At 52.9% G+C, this 17272-nt stretch overlaps 2 protein-coding genes across 7 annotated transcripts in view; one reads left to right on the forward strand and one right to left on the reverse strand.

Moving 5' to 3' along the window:
* The window catches only part of TMEM63C (transmembrane protein 63C), a 112230-nt gene that overhangs the window by 85540 nt on the left and 9418 nt on the right, over positions 1 to 17272 (reverse strand). Inside the window, exon 1 of one of the 5 annotated variants that reach the window (XM_033107831.1) lies at positions 4964 to 5088. The exons of the other annotated variants lie outside the window; for them this stretch is intronic. The gene's annotated coding sequence lies outside the window, so the exon portion shown is untranslated. Of the gene's footprint in view, positions 1 to 4963; positions 5089 to 17272 lie in introns of those variants that run through there. 5 annotated transcript variants of the gene reach the window in all.
* On the forward strand, positions 3452 to 13645 carry ZDHHC22 (zinc finger DHHC-type palmitoyltransferase 22). Of its 2 annotated transcripts, none has more exons than XM_033107846.1 (3): positions 3452 to 3683; positions 5514 to 6053; positions 10886 to 13645. In XM_033107846.1, exons 2-3 carry the CDS (start codon positions 5528 to 5530, stop codon positions 11149 to 11151), a joined length of 792 nt encoding a protein of 263 aa, XP_032963737.1. In that variant the 5' UTR covers positions 3452 to 3683; positions 5514 to 5527; the 3' UTR covers positions 11152 to 13645. The 2 variants fall into 2 exon arrangements, with proteins under 2 accessions (XP_032963737.1, XP_032963738.1); XM_033107847.1 differs by lacking the exon at positions 3452 to 3683 and adding an exon at positions 4539 to 4743.

Below are 17272 nucleotides of genomic sequence, written 5' to 3' on the forward strand. Positions count from 1 at the left end.
TTTGAGAGCATTTGATTAATGTGCTGCAGGAGTACTTTATTTTTGTAGTTTTACATAAATATCTTACATAAAGAGAGATCATACAGGTCTCTTATTCTGAGGGAGTGGGTTATATACCTGTTTCCTTTATGCAAGTGACATATTCCAGAAAATGTAAGTATCAATGGGATTTTTGCATCTTAAATCATATTTAATTAGAGCGTAGGCAAGGCTTGCAAATTGACATGCAGCAAATCTCTGAACCTCAGTTTCCTCATAAGAAAAATGGGTTTAATCATTTTTGCTCCAGCTAGCTTACATGGCTGTTGAGAGACTCGTGGAATGAAATTTTAATTTTGTGGATGTACTTTATTACCTGCAAAGCACTTTATTACATAAAAGCAATGTTATTGTTGTTGAAATGAAGATGTAGTTGGCCAAATAAATTACCACCTCCAAATTGAAATTCTGTGATAATCCAATTTTCATGTATTTAGTTGGCTAAGATGAAGATTATCCTTGTGTGCTTTCCGGATGCAGGCAGGCTGGTATGGTGTCTCACTAAGCCTTCTGAAACTCGGGGAGCACTTTGGGGTTGCCCATAGGCTGTAAAGAGCATCCTGTCTGAGGATGTTTATTAAAATTTAATTTCAGGGCACCAGTTAACCTTGAGACCCCAGGCCATTATCACCCCGATCAATCTGAAATAAGAGCATGAGAATGAGGACAATCCCCAGAGCCTCCGTAGGTGTGGCCCTTGCATCTTGGGGTCTTCTCTACTCCAAACACATGGGAAGTTTTAGGGTCAGACAGACATGTGTGTGGGGTTCCCTACCCAAGGGAGAAGTGGCTTGCTGCATAGAGTTCTTCTGTTTGTGCACAACGTTTGGAAGCAAAATGAAATGATTGCCACTTGGGACGGAATTCATTTTATTCAAATAGCAAGATTTATGGCCCATATTTTTGGGAAGGAGCTCAGCAGCGATCAGATGCCTATCTGCATTCCTGCCCCCTTGGGACAGCCTGCAGGTATAGTCACCGCTTACCTATAAGAATATATGACAAAGACAATGGAGAGTGTTGTTCATAAATTATTTTCTGACACTGTTTATGAAGGATGAGACTATAGTGGGGTGGATGGTGGCAGAATGCAAGATCAATGGCAAATGTGCCCTCACCAGACATTTCAAAGATCTTGGAACACAGCTTTTCCTCTGAGAGAAAAACCAGTATCAACTCATCAGTCAATACACTTTTACTCAGTGTCTCTTCTGGGCAAATCATCATGTTAGGAGATATGGAGGAGACTCCAAAATATTTCCAACATAGACCAGGAGCTCTCATTTTAGTTGAAAAGATAAGACATTCTTGTGGATAAAGATAAGGGCTCAGAAGAGAGTGAGGAGGAAGAAGAAGCTAACACCACACAACCTCCTGCCAGGACTGAGGCAATTAATTACACTATCCCATTTGATCATCACCACCGCAAAGATCTTCATCCCATTCTATGCATGAGAACACTGAGAGAGAAGTAAAGTGACTTGCTCAAGGTCCCACAGGCAGCAAGGGCGCTAAGGTGTTCCTTCTTAGTCTGCTTCATTCGGATGGGGCCAGAATTGAAGTTTGAGGAAATACTAGCTTGAGATCTGAAGCTTTAACGTCCTTTTCTGTTGATAAACAAATAAATAATTATTCTTATCCATTTGCATTTGGATAAGAATGGCCAGATAGCCATTTCTTTCCTGGTGCTGAATATTTCCTTCCCCCACTGACATCTTCCCACATTCATTTAGCTTTTCTCTCTCTCTCTCTCTCTCTCTCTCTCTCTCTCTCTCTCTCTCTCTCTCTCCTTCCCCCCTTTCCCTTTCCCTCTCCCTCCCTCCCTCCCATCACACACACAAAGACTCAGACACACACCTTCCCACCACACACCCATATGTAAAATAAAATTAGAAATACTGCCAGACTCTCAAGGTATTTAGGGAACGGAGATCTTCAACCAATACAGCCCAAACCAAGCCCTCCAGACTCCTCCCTCCCAAGCCAGGGTGAGAGGCAGGCAGAGCTTGTGAAAAGGCCCCTGACAGCCATGATATTGACACAAAGCAGCTCTAAAGGAAAGAAGGCCACTTGTATTTCCCTGTGCCTACCCTGTGGCCACCTGAACTCACAGGGCTCCCAGATTCTCAGAGGCCAGCACCTGGCAAGCTGCTCTTTTGCTTCTATGTAAGACCCTTTCAGAACACAAACAGGTTTCCCGGACCCCTTTTATTCTGATGCACACTGATAAAATACAGAGAAAACAGTATCTGATGATTCAAAAATACAGGCTGAGCCGATAAGCACATGGCCCTCATTTTAAGGGATTGCTCTTATTTACATCAACCAATTGAGAAAGCAATAAACAATTATTTATTTGTTATGTTTGCCTTTACCCTGAAGAGTGGAACAGAGCGGGTAGGTGGGCCATGGCAGCCCAGGAAGCTGAGCTAGTGATGGTGGCACCAGTGCTCCCGCAGTGTTTCTAAAGCTCGCTCTGCTTCCCTCCCCCTCCCCCCATTTGATGCACACTGGCCAAGTGTCCCCACCCTCTTGGTGCCCCCAGTACCCACCTCAGAATAGTGAAGTAGGGAAGGGAAGGCAATAACAAGAACAGGGAGATGGAAGCAGGACTCCACGCAGATGCTTCTGGTTCAAGCTCTGTGTCTGGACAAGCCCCTCTGTTGTCCTCCCTTGTCCAAAATCAGAGTTCCCCCTGGTCTCAGGGTGATGTTAGGTTGTGTAGAGGCTGGGAGCGGGTGCACTGGTTCAAACCCAGGCTCTGCCACCCACCCGTCGTGTGACCTTGGGCATGTGACTTAGCTTCTCTGTGCCTCAATCCCATACACTGGGGATCATAGAGCTTCTGATGAAAGGATTAACACAGCTGTCCTGTGCTAAGGGCTTAGTACAGTGCCTGGTGCTAAGGGCCCAATCAATAGTATCAATAATTATGATCTATCACGCCAATTGTGCTTCCCATGGGCAGGCCCTGTTTAGGGACTTCACATCGAAGCCTCACATCTCTGTTTTACAGATGAGGACATTGGAATGTGAAGCTCACACAGTAGTGAATGGTGGATACTCAGATCTGGGCAGACAGGCTCCAGAGTTGGGCTCTCAACCCCTCTGTGACCATGACGCTGATCTTTATGGGTGTTGTCCCTTGCCGCTTAGTTGTCAAGCCCCTAGACTTCTCCCTGTCCCAGAGTGCAGGGGGGCTTGCCAGCCCGTTGGGGAGGGGGGGAGTGGATGATGGCTAGAGCATCCACATCAGGACTGAATCCAGATACCGGTTGGAACCGACAGCTGAAGTCAGGCAGGGCGCTTCAGCCAGCTCCAGGGGAACGAGGAGGAGGGTGGGGGCAAGTGCATGAGGCTGAGAGGGGTGGCCAGAGCGCCGCCCCCAGGAGGGGAGGGAGGGATAGCGGGGCTGGGGGTTACCCAGCTGCCATCCCTGCCGCTTCCTGGCCCCCACTCGCTGGCGCCCAAGTGGGAGGACTGCAGCTGCCCGCTCCCTCCTCCCCACACCCCCGCTACCTGCCCAGTCCCCGAAGCGAATCGTGAGGAGACTGCGAGCCAGCCGGGCCGAGCCCACAACTTTGCAGCCTCGGGGAGGGCGAGAGCCCGCGTCCAGGGCTCCTCTTGTCGGCGACAAGATCTCGGTGAGTTCCTTTCCCCACCCCTCTGCGGCGGCGAAGCGGCGGCAGCGGCAGCGGCGTGGGGGGCGGCTTCCCCGGCATCAGGGAGGCGGTGGCCGAGAAGCTGGCGGCCACCCTCGCTGCCTGCCTCTCTGGGGCTCTGGCGATGCCGCCCTCCGCGGTGGGCGAGGCAGGCGCCAGTGCTGAACCGACAGCTCCCCCGCGCCCCCGGGCGGTTTTCGCGGTGCCCTCTCCGGCTTAGGGCTCCGGCTGCGGCCACCCGCCGAGCGCCCCACACTCCCCCAGCCCCAGCCCTTCGCCCTGCAGGCGCCACGGCGCATCTGAAGGCTGCTCCCGCGCCCCCCTGGCGACTAGCGTGGGGAAGACACTTGCTTTGCCCGAGCCCGAGGCCGAAGGCTCTCTCTGGGGTGGGCAGGCCGCCGCAGCCCCCGACAGTGCATGGCCAGGGACAGTGCTGAGCCCCCAGCGACCACCCCTCGGGCGTGCGCTGTGCTGAGCACCTGCGAGGGAGAGAGGCCCGCGCTCCCCACGGCGGCCGCGGGTCCCCGGGGGCACTGACACCTGCAGAGGGTACTCCAAGGTGATCAGTCGCCAGTTCAGACGGGACAGCCTGGACGGAGGCTTCCTGGCATTTGCACATCCTGGGTGCAGCAGCCATCCCAGAACTTTTCTTGCTTCTCTGGCTCCCCGACTCCTTAGCCCCTGGAAAAGTTCTCTCAGGCACCGGGAATCTTATTTCCCGGTGGTCTCCGAATCTGGGCAGGAACCAGGTCTGGGGGGGTGGGGTGGAGTGGGGCTGCAGTGGGGGCTGCGCTTGGCAGCGGGGGTCGGTCCGCCCAAAGGCTTGCCAAGCATCTGCTCCTGCGCCCAGCGCGGGCTTGTTGGTACCGAAAGGGTTTCTGTGCAATCGGGGTTGTTTGGGTTTCTCGCTTCAGGGGGGCGGGAGGCTGGAACGAACGGGGGGATTTTAATTTCGTCGCCTTAAATGAAAACGCTCTTTGCAAAGAAATAGCCAAGGCTGCCAGCGTCGGAGAGGTGGGCTGACTAGGACCGGCTGATACAGGTATTCCAGCTGCGCCCCCCACCCCACCCGGTGACTGAGCGCGTGTTTGAATGTATCAATTGTTTTAACTGATTTTTTAAAGCCAGGTAGCAGTGGCTGCGTGTGTGTACACAGATATACACAGACACCCAGGCGCACACAGATTACACGTACAGTCACACACAGGGAACCCCCCCCCACACACACACACACAAACATCACGGACCACAAGCACACATACCTCTAAAGAGCCTCAGGTTAACGGTGAGGTCCCAGCGTATTGCCCAAGATGGGGGTGGGGCGTGGGAGGGTGAGCAGGGATCCGAGAAAGGGGAGGCGAAGCAGGACTTCCACGAGGTAATTTCTCTCTGCTCCCACCCTAAATCCTTAGCTTTCTCCTCCTAGGGGTTCAGAAAGAGAAATCCCAAACCTGGGCTCGTTTCCACTGCCGTAAAGGAGCCGAGTCCTAGCTCCCGGCCCCGCATCCCCTCCGATGGTGAACAGGCCCCAACCTCGCTCTCCTGGTGCCTGACCCCGGGGCGCGGCGCCGAGGTCGCTCAAAAACCTATAGAGAGGGCACCAGGAAGTAAATCCAGGCCCCCAGAGGCCTTCGCTGTATCGGGGTCTCAAGCCTGTTTGGGCCCGGGGTTAGGGAAGAGAGGAGCGATGGTCGAAGGACAAGGGTCGCAGAGCACGGATTTGCGTGGAGCGGCACAGACAGCACTGGAGGAGCGCCCTAGGGCGCCCCCTGGACACCACAGTAAGTCTTCCTCTCACCCTGGGCCCCTTAGGAATGTAATCGAGGATGCTGGCCCTGAGGCTGCTTAACGTGGTGGCCCCCGCCTACTTCCTGTGCATCTCCTTGGTGACCTTCGTGCTGCAGCTCTTCCTCTTCCTGCCCAGCATGCGTGAGGACCCCGCGGCCGCCCCACTCTTCTCGCCTGCGTTGCTCCACGGGGCACTCTTCCTGTTCCTCTCAACCAACGCCCTGGGCAATTATGTCCTGGTCATCCAGAACTCCCCCGACGACCTGGACGCCTGCCAGGGGACTTTGGCCAGGAAGGCTCCATGTCCCCCATCCAGCACCCACTTCTGCCGAGTGTGCGCCAGAGTCACCCTGAGGCACGACCATCACTGTTTCTTCACCGGCAACTGTATTGGCAGCAGGAACATGCGCAACTTCGTCCTGTTCTGCCTCTACACCTCCCTTGCCTGCCTCTACTCCATGGTGGCTGGCGTGGCCTACATCTCTGCTGTCCTTTCCATCTCCTTCGCCCACCCCCTGGCCTTCCTCACGCTCCTTCCCACCTCCATCAGCCAGTTCTTCTCTGGTGAGTGGGCCTTGCCAGCCAGGTTGAGCCCTCCACAAAGAACCCCCACCACCAATCCCAAAGTTGCCAGATTTAGCAAATGAAAATACAGGATGCCCAATTAAATTATAATTTCAGATACACAGGGCATAACTTTTTAGTATAAATATTTCCTAAATATTGCATGAGACATACCAAAAAAAAATTGCTGTTATTTATCTGAAACTCACACTAACTGGGCATGCTGTATTTCATCCGGCAACCTCTCTCCCCACCCCCATCCTCCTTCATCCTCTCCTCCTTGCTCCTAACTGTCCATTTGCACATAGAATTGTGGCGATCCAGGCAATATACCTACGCTGTGCCAGGCAGGGCTGGGTGCTGGCCATCCCTCCATGCAGCCTGTGAGGTATATCCATGCTATGACCTTCTGCCTGGACCCCAATCCTGTTCAGATTCCCCCAAGGACTTTGCCCTCCAAAGGTCTTGCCAACCAACCACAGTAAGGTTGGTTGACAGGTTGGTTGACAGGTAAGGTTGACAGGTTGCCAGGCCAGCCCCAGCAAGAGGCTACGTTCTTGCCCTCCCGCCCACTGTTTGACTCCCACCAGGTGATTCTCCAGTCTGCAGATGGCTCAGAGGAGGGGGCACCTTGGTTGGAGATAAAGCCATGTTTAATGGCTCCATTTTCACACCACAGGACTGGTGTGGGATTGAGCCTCCAGATGCTCTTACACCTGCCAGAGCCAAGCATGTGGGCCTTCACAGTGGTGCTCAGCTGGGCAACCTGGTGAGGTCTGTACTTTCTATAGTGTGCCCCAAGAACGGCTCCCTGATACCTGGCCCAGAGGGATCTCATACCTCTTGGCATTTCTTACCACTTTAGCTGGACTTCAAATTTGCCCCTACATCATATCCTTCCATTCCTTCCCTACCCTGGCCTTTGATTTTGACTGACTTGGTTCTTACGATTTAGCATGCACACATGTATATATGTGATATCACCTCCAAGGAAGGTGATCCATTTCTCCAAGAAAGAAACTGAGGTTCAGCTGGGATTAAACGGCTTGCCCAGGATCTTAACTACTACTGCATAGCAGCCCCTGGTCTGCCCCCTACAGCAGCACAGGGAATACAAGTACAGCATGTTTCCTCACCCATTGACCTTTCAGGGACAAAGAAAGACAGAGTGCAGCTTCTTCCATGGAGAATCCAAGATTGTCTTGATGTTCCTGGGCTGGACATTCATAAAAATTCTGCTCCACTCTGTGCAGAGCCATTATGTCGGTCTTTGCTGGGGCTGCAGCCTGGTCCCTCACAGTCATAGAACTATTGTGCTATTTGGCAATGGGAACACAGAGGCCCAGGAAGAATCCAGCTATGGGGATTGCCTTGAGGGCTGGTGGCTGAGCTGGGCCCCGAACTCAGAGCTCTTGGGCCTTCTGGATCCTGGCGCTGGCATAGGAGGATTCTGGAACTGAAATAACCAGGACGGGGGAGGGTAGGTGGGCGGGCTAGGGAGTGGAGTGTGAGCACAGGCAGGTGGAGAGATGAGAGCCACGGAGCTTGATTACACTTTCTTTTCCAAGTAGTTTCATCACATAAAAGTGGATGGTTCCAAAGGGAAGATCTTGAAATAGTTTCATTTGAGGTAACCCAGGCTTGATGCCTGTCCATATGTCCTAGGTTTAGGAGACAAGAAAGGAAGGAAGAGGGACCTATTTCTTTGATCTGATGGGAGAGCAGAGCCAGTAAAGTTCCTACCTTGGGTCCAGATCCCTGTTCCAGCAGAAGGATGCGTCCCACCATCTTTTGTCTCATCACCATACCCACCAGGATAAGGAGGCCAAGGTTTCGAATCTCCAACTCCCATCTCATCTTCCTCCATTGCCAACCTTTCCTCGTTCCCCTTGCCAGCCCTTCTTCTCTCCCCTCCCCCACACATACACCTCACCTCTTCAGCTTCTCCCTCCTTATCTCTTCCCCCCCTATTCTCAGACAGTTGAGAACACACCTTATCTCATCTGCTCAGGAGGACAGGCAGACAGTAGGGAGTAAGAAAGCTCAAGTTGTTTAATAGACTGAACTATTATTCCCCACCTGTGGTACTTGTGGTCCCCAGTAGTGGTCCCCTGAGTCAGATCTGCCACCAGAGCATGGGATGGCTGTGAGAGTGGGCCCTGTGAACCAGAAGTGGAAGGGGTCTTCTAATGGCTGCTGAAGAGGTAAGAGGCTGGCCAGGTAGATTTTAGAAGTTATCTTTCCTTTTGGCTTTGTGGGACCAGTATATGTTATGTCACCTTTCTGAACCTCATTCTTCTCATATGGGAAATGAAGATGATGCCATCTGGCTTGTGCTGCGGCATTTTGATAAGTACATCCGCATAGTGGGTGCCACCCGATAGTCCAGTAGAAGGGAAAGGAGATTAACGTTTCTTGAGCACCTATTACGTGCTACCTGCCGTGCAGGTCTCATGTCATCCAATCCTCTTGACAGGCCTATGAGGGAAGTATTATCATATCCATTTTAATGGCTGACCAAATGGTCAGCAAGGTTAAGTCTCTTCGAAGCCACACAACTAGTGTGATTCCGACCCAAGATTTTGAGTCAGGGTTGCTAGCCTCCAGAGCTCATATTCCTTCCACTATACCACACTACCTCTCTGAAGCTGCTTCTTGATGAGTGAGCCACTTTGGGAGGGAGGGAGCTTCTTGTCCCTTGATGTATATTAAAGATGCTAGGTGATGATCTATCAAAGGTATTACAGATGGTTGGTGGGAAGTAGAGATGGAGAGATTGAATGGTGTGACCATTCAGGCCCTTTAGGAAAACTGTGATTTTCTAAAAGAAGCAGAAATATTATTAAATAGTTCAGAGGAGATGAGACAGCCGGGTTAGGCAACTTCAAACACTTCAAACACCCCAGAATAGCCTTTTGTAGCTGCCACTAGCGGCCAGGAGAAGGCCATAAGGTCTTTTCCTCATGCCTTGATTTAGTACCAGAAAAAAGCCCATGGCAAACAGCTTCCATCAGCCCAGGCTTCTCCCTGCAGCTGAATTACAAGGCAGGCCCGCACTTGACAGCTCTGAAGTTCTCACATTCCAGCTCGAGGGTCATCTTTGCCTGTCAGCACTCCCCGAGCCCAGAGGGAACCATGGTCCCTGGATCCATTCTCCTGCACGTGGCTTCCTCAGCTAACCTGTGCTGTTGATGGCAAGAAGTGGGTCAGAAGGATGGCACAGCCCAATGTGAGCCTGTCCTGCTGCTGCCCCCAGCCAGCTGGGGGGCTGCTCAAAATGCCAGCTGGGGACAGCTTTCCATCCCCTGGGCAACTGGACTTATTTGTCTCCAACTTTGCAAAGAGAAACCTGCTAGCAAAGCTCCTCGGGTTGAGGGCAGGAGAGACTGCTCATGAGCAAATGCTAATCGAGGCCATAGCCTCATCCTGGGGGCTGAGTCCACCACTAATCAGACTGCACAAGTCTGAAAAGCCCAGCCTTCAGGGATCTGGAAATTGGAGCCTGGGGAGACCAGGGAAGAGGTGGGCTGGGGGTGGGGGACAGGGGAAGCTGGAGAAGGGAGGAACATGGTTGAGATTTGCAGAGATCAGCTATGTTGTAAGATGGGGTTTCTGGAGCAGGTACCTTATCTCACTGGAGGAGGTGGTGATGGGCTTACCCTGCAGGGGGAGAGGGCTTGCGGAGGGCTTTTGAGTCCTCTCCTGGGCCCACTGCCCTGGTACTGGGCAGGTCAACGTAGGTGTCTCTACCATGGCTGCCAAAGTTGCAGTCCAGTGAGGACTGCAAGCCCTGGGAAGGAGAAGGAGAAAGCGTGATGGTCTAAGAAATTAAAGTTGAGCCTTTTTTGGATATAGTCTCGTTAGTGAATGACTCTCAGCAGGGAGCACTGCACTGAGTGTGAACCAGAAAGCTGGCCACTTCACACACAATTTTCCCGAGTCATGCCACCCTCGTGCATCATTATTATACCCATTTTACAGATGAGCAAACTGCAACTCAGAGAGGTGAAGAAACTTGTGCGAGACCACAGAGCTGGGAAATTCGAGCTTAGCACGGACTGACCACCCCAACTCTGAAGCAGAGTGTGAGATATCTTACTCAACGAATGTTTAAAAACCAGTAATAGAGAGCTCTGGTTTAGAGGGGTTTACAGGAGGTCCTGCCCAAAGCAGTGTGCTTAACTAATGACCTTGGGGCCTCTTCCAGCCTTAGCAAACTTTGACTGACAGGACAGCTCTGGCTGGATGTTCTGGAGGGCCACACTGTCCTCTTGTTAACATTAATGACCGAATTATTCTAAGTCGGCACTGGGAGCGCGTGACTTATTTTTCTTGATGACTAGGCCCTGTTCTCCATCATGCTGTCACTTTTCCTGAGTTCTCCCAGTCAATGCTCCCAGCTCCACAGGGAGAAGGTGCTTCAGTCTAGACAGCTGCCCAGGCGCCAGCTTCCTCTCTAGGATCCTCAGCTCACCCCTCTCTCCTCCTGAGAAAAATCCCTTCTCCCTGTTTTCAGACCACAAAGAAGGCAGAGAGAGATGGGTATCTCCCGATTGGGGAAATGTTAGTGTCTACGCACTGACCAGAGAAGCTTCCTTCCCTTCTCCCCCAACGTCCCCAGCTCTGCCATCGCTTCAGGAGACAGCACTAAGAAAAAGTTAGGGCAACTAGTTTATCCTTCCTCTCCCCCGCTGCAGCGCTGAGACTGCTACAAAATGTATCTTCAATCTCATTAATCTCCCTCCCTTCCTAGCGGAAAGCGCCTGCGGTGTTTGCAGTTCCGTACGTGGCCTGGGTGTAAAGCGATTCTGGTGTTTCCCCGCCCCCTGCAGGAGCTGTCCTCGGTTCTGAAATGTTCGTCATCCTCATGCTCTACCTCTGGTTTGCAATCGGCCTGGCCTGCGCTGGCTTCTGCTGCCATCAGCTGCTGTTGATCCTCCGGGGGCAAACCCGCCACCAGGTGCGGAAGGGGGTGGCGGTGAGGGCCCGGCCTTGGCGCAAGAACTTACAAGAAGTGTTTGGGAAAAGGTGGCTGCTGGGCCTGCTGGTCCCCATGTTCTATGTTGGAGGCGAGAACTCCAAGCATCAGGACAAGTAGCAGAAGTCCATCATTTCTGTGTGTGTGTGTGTGTGTCTTGACTCCTCCTGAACATAAGCCCACTGCTCCCTTGTTTCCATCCATGAGCCACTCCAATCTCGAGCGGGTAAGGTCCTAGCCTCCACCCCTGGTCTGTGACACAGAGAGAATAGCTTTGGCAGGTGGATCATAATAAGGAGGAAAAATGGCCACCCAGGCATTGCTACACTCCCCACGGGCTAGCCAGGTGGCTGCCGTTCGGAGGCCTCTGCTTTTGTTTCTTCTCCTTGGGGTCCCTACTTCCCCTCTGCTTGGCTTGTCCACTCTCCACCATGTCTCATGTCATCACTGCCATTGGTTAGAGCTCTTCTTCTAAGCCCCATGTGGGAATTTGGGAGGAGACTCGTGCTGCTGCTATGATATTCCCTGGGACCTGGAGGCTGGCTAAAAGGTTTAAAATTACCGAATGTTTAAAATCACCACGTCAACTGCTAAGGAGGGTGGGAAAGGAGGGGTGTGTGTCCTTGTTCCCTCTGTGGAATTAGGGGCAATGGGAGGGAAAAAGAACGCTGTAGCTTGCTGCTCACCCACCCCCTCCAATTTGCAAGGCCCTTTCTTTGGGACACAGCAGCCAATGGTCTGGGATTTCCAGCTGCTGTCCCCTGTCCATCGTGCCCCAGCTGGCCACCCCAGCCCAGTCCAGGATCTGGCTGGATGCTTCCTTTCCTTGGCAGTCTTCCAGCCTTTCCCCTTGTCTCCAGCCTCCAGGTCTTTGCTAGATGCTGGGAAGGCAAGGAGAAGAGAAAAAGAAAGGAGAGATACTGATAAATGAGAGAGGCATGTGACTGCATAACCACATAAAAGGGGTCATGTGTATGTGTGTGTGCGTGTGTGTGTGTGTGTGTGTGTGTGTGAGAGAGAGAGAGAGAGAGAGAGAGAGAGAGAGAGAGAGAGAGAGGAAAGATACTTAGGGGAGGGGAAGAGAGAGGGTCACAGAGAAATTGGACGATGGTATATTTGGGGGAGGAGAATGAGAGAGGGATATGTGTTCATCTCTGCCCCGTATAAAGGACATTCTGGCAGCTAAAACTGTTCAATGTTTGAATGTCTACTTGGGGAGTTAGTGAGTGCCCTCGAGGTATTCCAGCAGGGACTAAGCAGTCATCTAGCAGGCATGCTGTGGAGAGAATTTCTGCACAGGGTCAGGGAAGGGAAAATTCCTTTCTGCCCCCAATAGTCTAGTGTTCTCTCATGATTGCCACGTCCAGAGGCAAGATCTGTAGATGTGCTTGTGAGTTATTTGCTTTCATGGAGGGTGGGCCAGGCATGAAAGGGTCTGAAAATCATGAGGCAAAACTTCAGGAGCCTACCCAACCATCAAGGAGAGAGTCTCTAGAGAGACAGAACTATGTGGGTGTTAATGCTAGTTGAGGGGGTTGGCATTTGAAGACAGGGAGATAGAGCAGTATCAGGGCAGGTGGGCACAGTGGTGGGGCGAGCACAGCTAGCAGGTCATGCTCACTATGAAGGGTGAGCTGGGCAGAGTTGAGACTGTGGAATGAGGGAAACTAGAACATAGGGGTGCGATTGCCAGGCCAGCCCCGCTTATCTGCCTGTCTCTGAAGAGGGGCACTGCTGTGTGTTCAGGGGACCAGACCCCTCGGGCAGATGAGGGAGTGGGTACAAAACAAGTGCTCCCTCCTGACTGGGTCCCAAGGCCAGTCTGCCATCCATGCATGCAACAGGGGCCAAGCCCACACCCTACCACTGTCCAGCTGGTGGCCACAGCGTCCTCAACTGTTGCCACACAACATCCTGAGTTCTAGAGCAGAATTTGGAAGGACTTTACCTTGGTGCAGCCTACACGCCCCCTAGAGGGCTAGTGTAGTAATGGCTTCGCCGGCTCATACTTCCTCTCATATTCCTTCAGTCATGTATGCTACATATATTTATTGGGTGCAAACTATGTGCTCTTTCAGGCACTGGTATACAGTGGTGAACAAGACAATGAGATTCCTGCCATCAGGGACATCTTGTCACTGCCCCCATGAACCGACTTCCACCCCCAGAAAAATGGTCACTGCCACCTTGGTGGTGGGCAGGGCAGGTTACTTAGAGGGGAGGGTTGTGGCAGAGAGGGCTGAAGGAGACCCCAGGGTGCCTGGATGGAGGAGTCACGGGGGGCCATCCTCACTCCCATTCTGGCCACACTTAGGTAGGGGGAGTGGAAAAGGAGGGGAAAGGCACTGGGCGATGCAGGCCTTGGCTATCTCCTGACCCCCACGCTCAAGCCTGGAAACCAGTCTGGCCTCCTGGAGATTCAGCACTGTGAGCCCGGCCACTGGGGGAGGGAGCCAACCGGAAACCTGCAGGGGGTCAGCTCCTGGCAGATTGGGCCATGAGGGGTAACCACGGGAAGGTTGCCACGTGTGGGACTCGAGGAGCATTTGTACAAATGACCCTGTATTGTCAATGAAGGCCATCAATAAAATATGTGGTTTTAAATTGGATTTGCTGTGATTGTATGGGCACTGTGGTTGGTAGCTGGGCTGGAATGCACTGACGCAGTCGTACTAGCTGTTAAAATATTTAAGGTAAGTATCAAAAATACTTCTGTTCAAGTAGGTACATCACCTTTGTCTAGACTGCTGCTGGCCCAGCTGCTCCCGCTCCTCCCCGGGGACCCCTGGCTCATCTAGTAATCCAGCAATTAAAAGGGCGTCTGTGAGCCCCCTGCTGCAGTATTTCAGCCAGTGCCCATGGTGATTGGTCAGGGGTGTGCTGTGCGGTTGGTAAATGTGTGGGTATCACCCCTGGTTGGTAGCAGGTCTACAGACCAGGGATGGACCTGGGAACTTTCCTCCTCTTCTCCCACTTCTTTCCGTGTCAGAGGACAGGTGGGGAGACAATGGAGAGTGTAATCTATCACAGTCAGAGATGACCACCCCTGAGGGTCATCCAGGGCGCCCCGCCCTCACAGCCCCTATAACACCTGGAGACCTTGGACCTCCCAGCCCTGGGGACAGCTGGGAGGGGGTTGAGCCCTGCAGGGAGTGGTCCCTGAGCAGGCAATGGGCATGGCCTCTGATGCATCCTAAGAATGTGCAGGCCTGGAAATTCAGCTGTAAAATACTGATTCTACTTGGGCTGTTAAAGAACCTTTAGCCTAGGCCAGTGCTGTATGTGAGTCTGCAGCCCCTGAACACACGCCAACGGGCAACAGCCTCCAGACATACAGGAGCAGGTGGGGAGGGGATGAATGGAGCTGTGGCAAATCCCTAATGCTTAGCTAATGCTCGCACATTCTGGAGCATGGACTGTCTACATTCCATAGAGCAGACACACCTGCTTTGTTCACCATTGTATCCTGGATACAAAGGCACATAGTAGGTGCTCAATAAATACTGACCGAACGAGTACACAAATTGGGTGTGCATTTGCTCACTCTGCATCTCGTATTCCCCTGATATGCCCAGCACTGTGCTCTGTACATTGTGAGGCTGGAAGACGGATGAGACAACTCTGTCCTCCAGGGGCTCATATCCCAGGAGAGGTTACTGAGAGAGCTCAGAGGAGAAGAGCATATACAGCTGCATTTGTGCAAGGGCCTGGAGGGACGGATGAGCTCTCAGCAGGTAGAGATGGACAGGAAGGGCTTTCCAGACAGAAGGAACGGGTCTGGAGCCTTGGAGTTGTCACAGAATGGTAAGCATAGGGGACACCACGGAAAAGCAAGAGGGAGTTAAGGCTGAATTGGAATCTGACCACTAGGGCTTTGAATGCCAAGCTAAGAGGTCAGGAGTGAGTTTGACAAGTAGCAGGAAACCACTGAAGATTGTGAACAAGGGAGCTACATGATTAGAGCTAGATTTCAGAAAGTGAAGTCTTAGCAGGTAGACTGGAAATGGGAGGGACCCAATCAGAGGCATTTGCTATGACCTGAGTGTGACAGAACAGGGTCTGGGTAGAAATACTGGCTGTGGGCTGGTCAGGAGGGGAGGGTATCAGAGCCACTTCACAGACATGGATGTGACTGGAGGGGTGCCGGGGAGAGGGCCCAAAGAGATCCTGCAAGTTGTGACAGAGTGATCAGGGTGACCTCAAAGGACAGGCCATCATGAGCACGGGGTGGGGAGAATACCATGACCCTGGGGTTCAGGGCCACCTGAAGCACTCTCCTCTGTCGTTACCAAACCACTGTGGTTTCCAAACCACTGTGCCACCTTGTGAGAGGAAGGGATTCAGGGCACTCTGCAGGTGGTATTTGCGGCACAACTCTCTGACCCCCAAAGCTGAGGGGAACCATCTACTTATGCGAATATAGGTCACGAGTCCTCTGGCCCACACACCCCGTATTAGATACAGTGAGACACTTTTTCCCCAGTGCCTCAATATTCCCATCTGGAAAGTGGGCACTCTTGTTTGTTCTATGCCCTAGTGTCAAATTAGGTAAAATACGAACTGCCTCACTCCAGGGTTCAGGAACCAAAGGAGCTTTGGGAAGATGACGAACTCATGGAGACCTGAACCACATCCCCCTTTGCTATAATGAGGAAGCCAGCCGTTAGGTCCCAGGGGCCATCTTTTAGACAGTCTTTTCCTGAAGGATATGGCTGCCCCTGTCATTCTACGCATTTGGTCCTCCAAGTACCCTGGCTCCTCTCTGTACCCTCCTCCCCTTCCTGCCCACCTCTGGGCATGCTCTCAGGGATGCTTGGGAAGCAGCCCCCCGTCGTAGAGAAAAGGAGGGGATGCGCAGAGAGCAAGGGTGCCTTGTTCTGCCCTGTGTGAGACGTTTTAGAGGTGAAGCAGAACCGTGGACCTGGTTACCAGCCAGGGCGAGCCTGCTGGAAGGTCAGGGGATGCCTGTGGCAGCCCAGCTGCCTGATGTTGGCCTCTGCCCTCACTGCTCGCGCTGTGGGTGGTGCTGGCCCAGCTCCTCTATTCATTCCTCAAACATTCATTGACGCTGACTCGAGGCCAGGCATGACGCCAAGAACCAGGCATGCAAAGATGAACGAGGCCCATTATCTGACCTCGGGTTGCTGATAGGGGAAAAGGACCAGTGGCAGATGGTTATGCCTCAGTGGCTGATGATGGGAGAGAAGGACAGGGTGCCGTGGAAGCCGGAGGAGAGCACTCACTTGGCCATGGGGAGGCTGGAAGACTTCCGAGAGGCGGCGACGTCAGGGTCATGCAGGATGAATAGGACTTGGCCGGGCAGAAAAGCAGGGCCACTGGTGGGATTGCAGGAATGCCAAGTGATTTGGGGGATTCCAAGTGTCCATTCAGAAGTGAGGGGGGCATGGGTGTATATGCTGCAGCCACAGTTGGAAATTTTAGTCCTCAGGCCACACTCCCCGTGGCCTCTGCCTCCTCCTTCCGATCCCATCTTACAGAATCTTGACTGAGCCTAGTTCAGGCTGCTCCTCTTGGGTGAATCAAGCACAGACTGACATGTCGTTTTCCTCAGTCAGCAGTGTCCCCCAGGCGGGAGCCCACAGGCAGAGGGTCGCCTTCATCCCCTATGGAATCAGCCTGGAAACATCAGAGAGCCCCAAAGCCCTCTGAGCCTACAGAGGAGCCTGTGGGAGCTCCCCAGTACTTCCTTGTCCACATAGCTTCAGCAAATAGGGTTGGAAGGAAACCATTCCTACCCAGATGGCTTCCAGGAGCTAGGGTATAACTGAAAAGGCTAAAGATCCTGAAAAGGAGGGATGAACTTGCATGATGTACAAGCCCCTCTTCCTCCCTGGAGAGGCCTACGTCCCCTTTGTGGCCCTCTGCCTCCACGTGGGCACCTCCCCACTGCACCGCCATCACCCAGTGGCCCCAGCATGCCTCTAGGCCTCTCCCAGCCCCTCTACATCCCACTTCTCCACGAGGTCTTTCCTCAGCATGTCCAACACCCAGGGGGCTCACCCTACTTGGCAACAATCCATCGCTCTTCCTCCCTCCCTCCAGTGTGGGTTTCATCTCTCTGCTCTACTGTAAACCTGGGAGGGCAGGAATGGCGACGGTGGAATCCTCCGGGTTCCCCCACACCTAGCCTGTGGCACAGGGCACGACATTATTGCCGATGCTGCAATTCTACCACCACTCATGATGACACACATTTACCGAACATTCACTCCAGGCCAGG

This window comes from Rhinolophus ferrumequinum, chromosome 6, assembly GCF_004115265.2.
Source record: "Rhinolophus ferrumequinum isolate MPI-CBG mRhiFer1 chromosome 6, mRhiFer1_v1.p, whole genome shotgun sequence".
NCBI lineage: Eukaryota > Metazoa > Chordata > Mammalia > Chiroptera > Rhinolophidae > Rhinolophus > Rhinolophus ferrumequinum.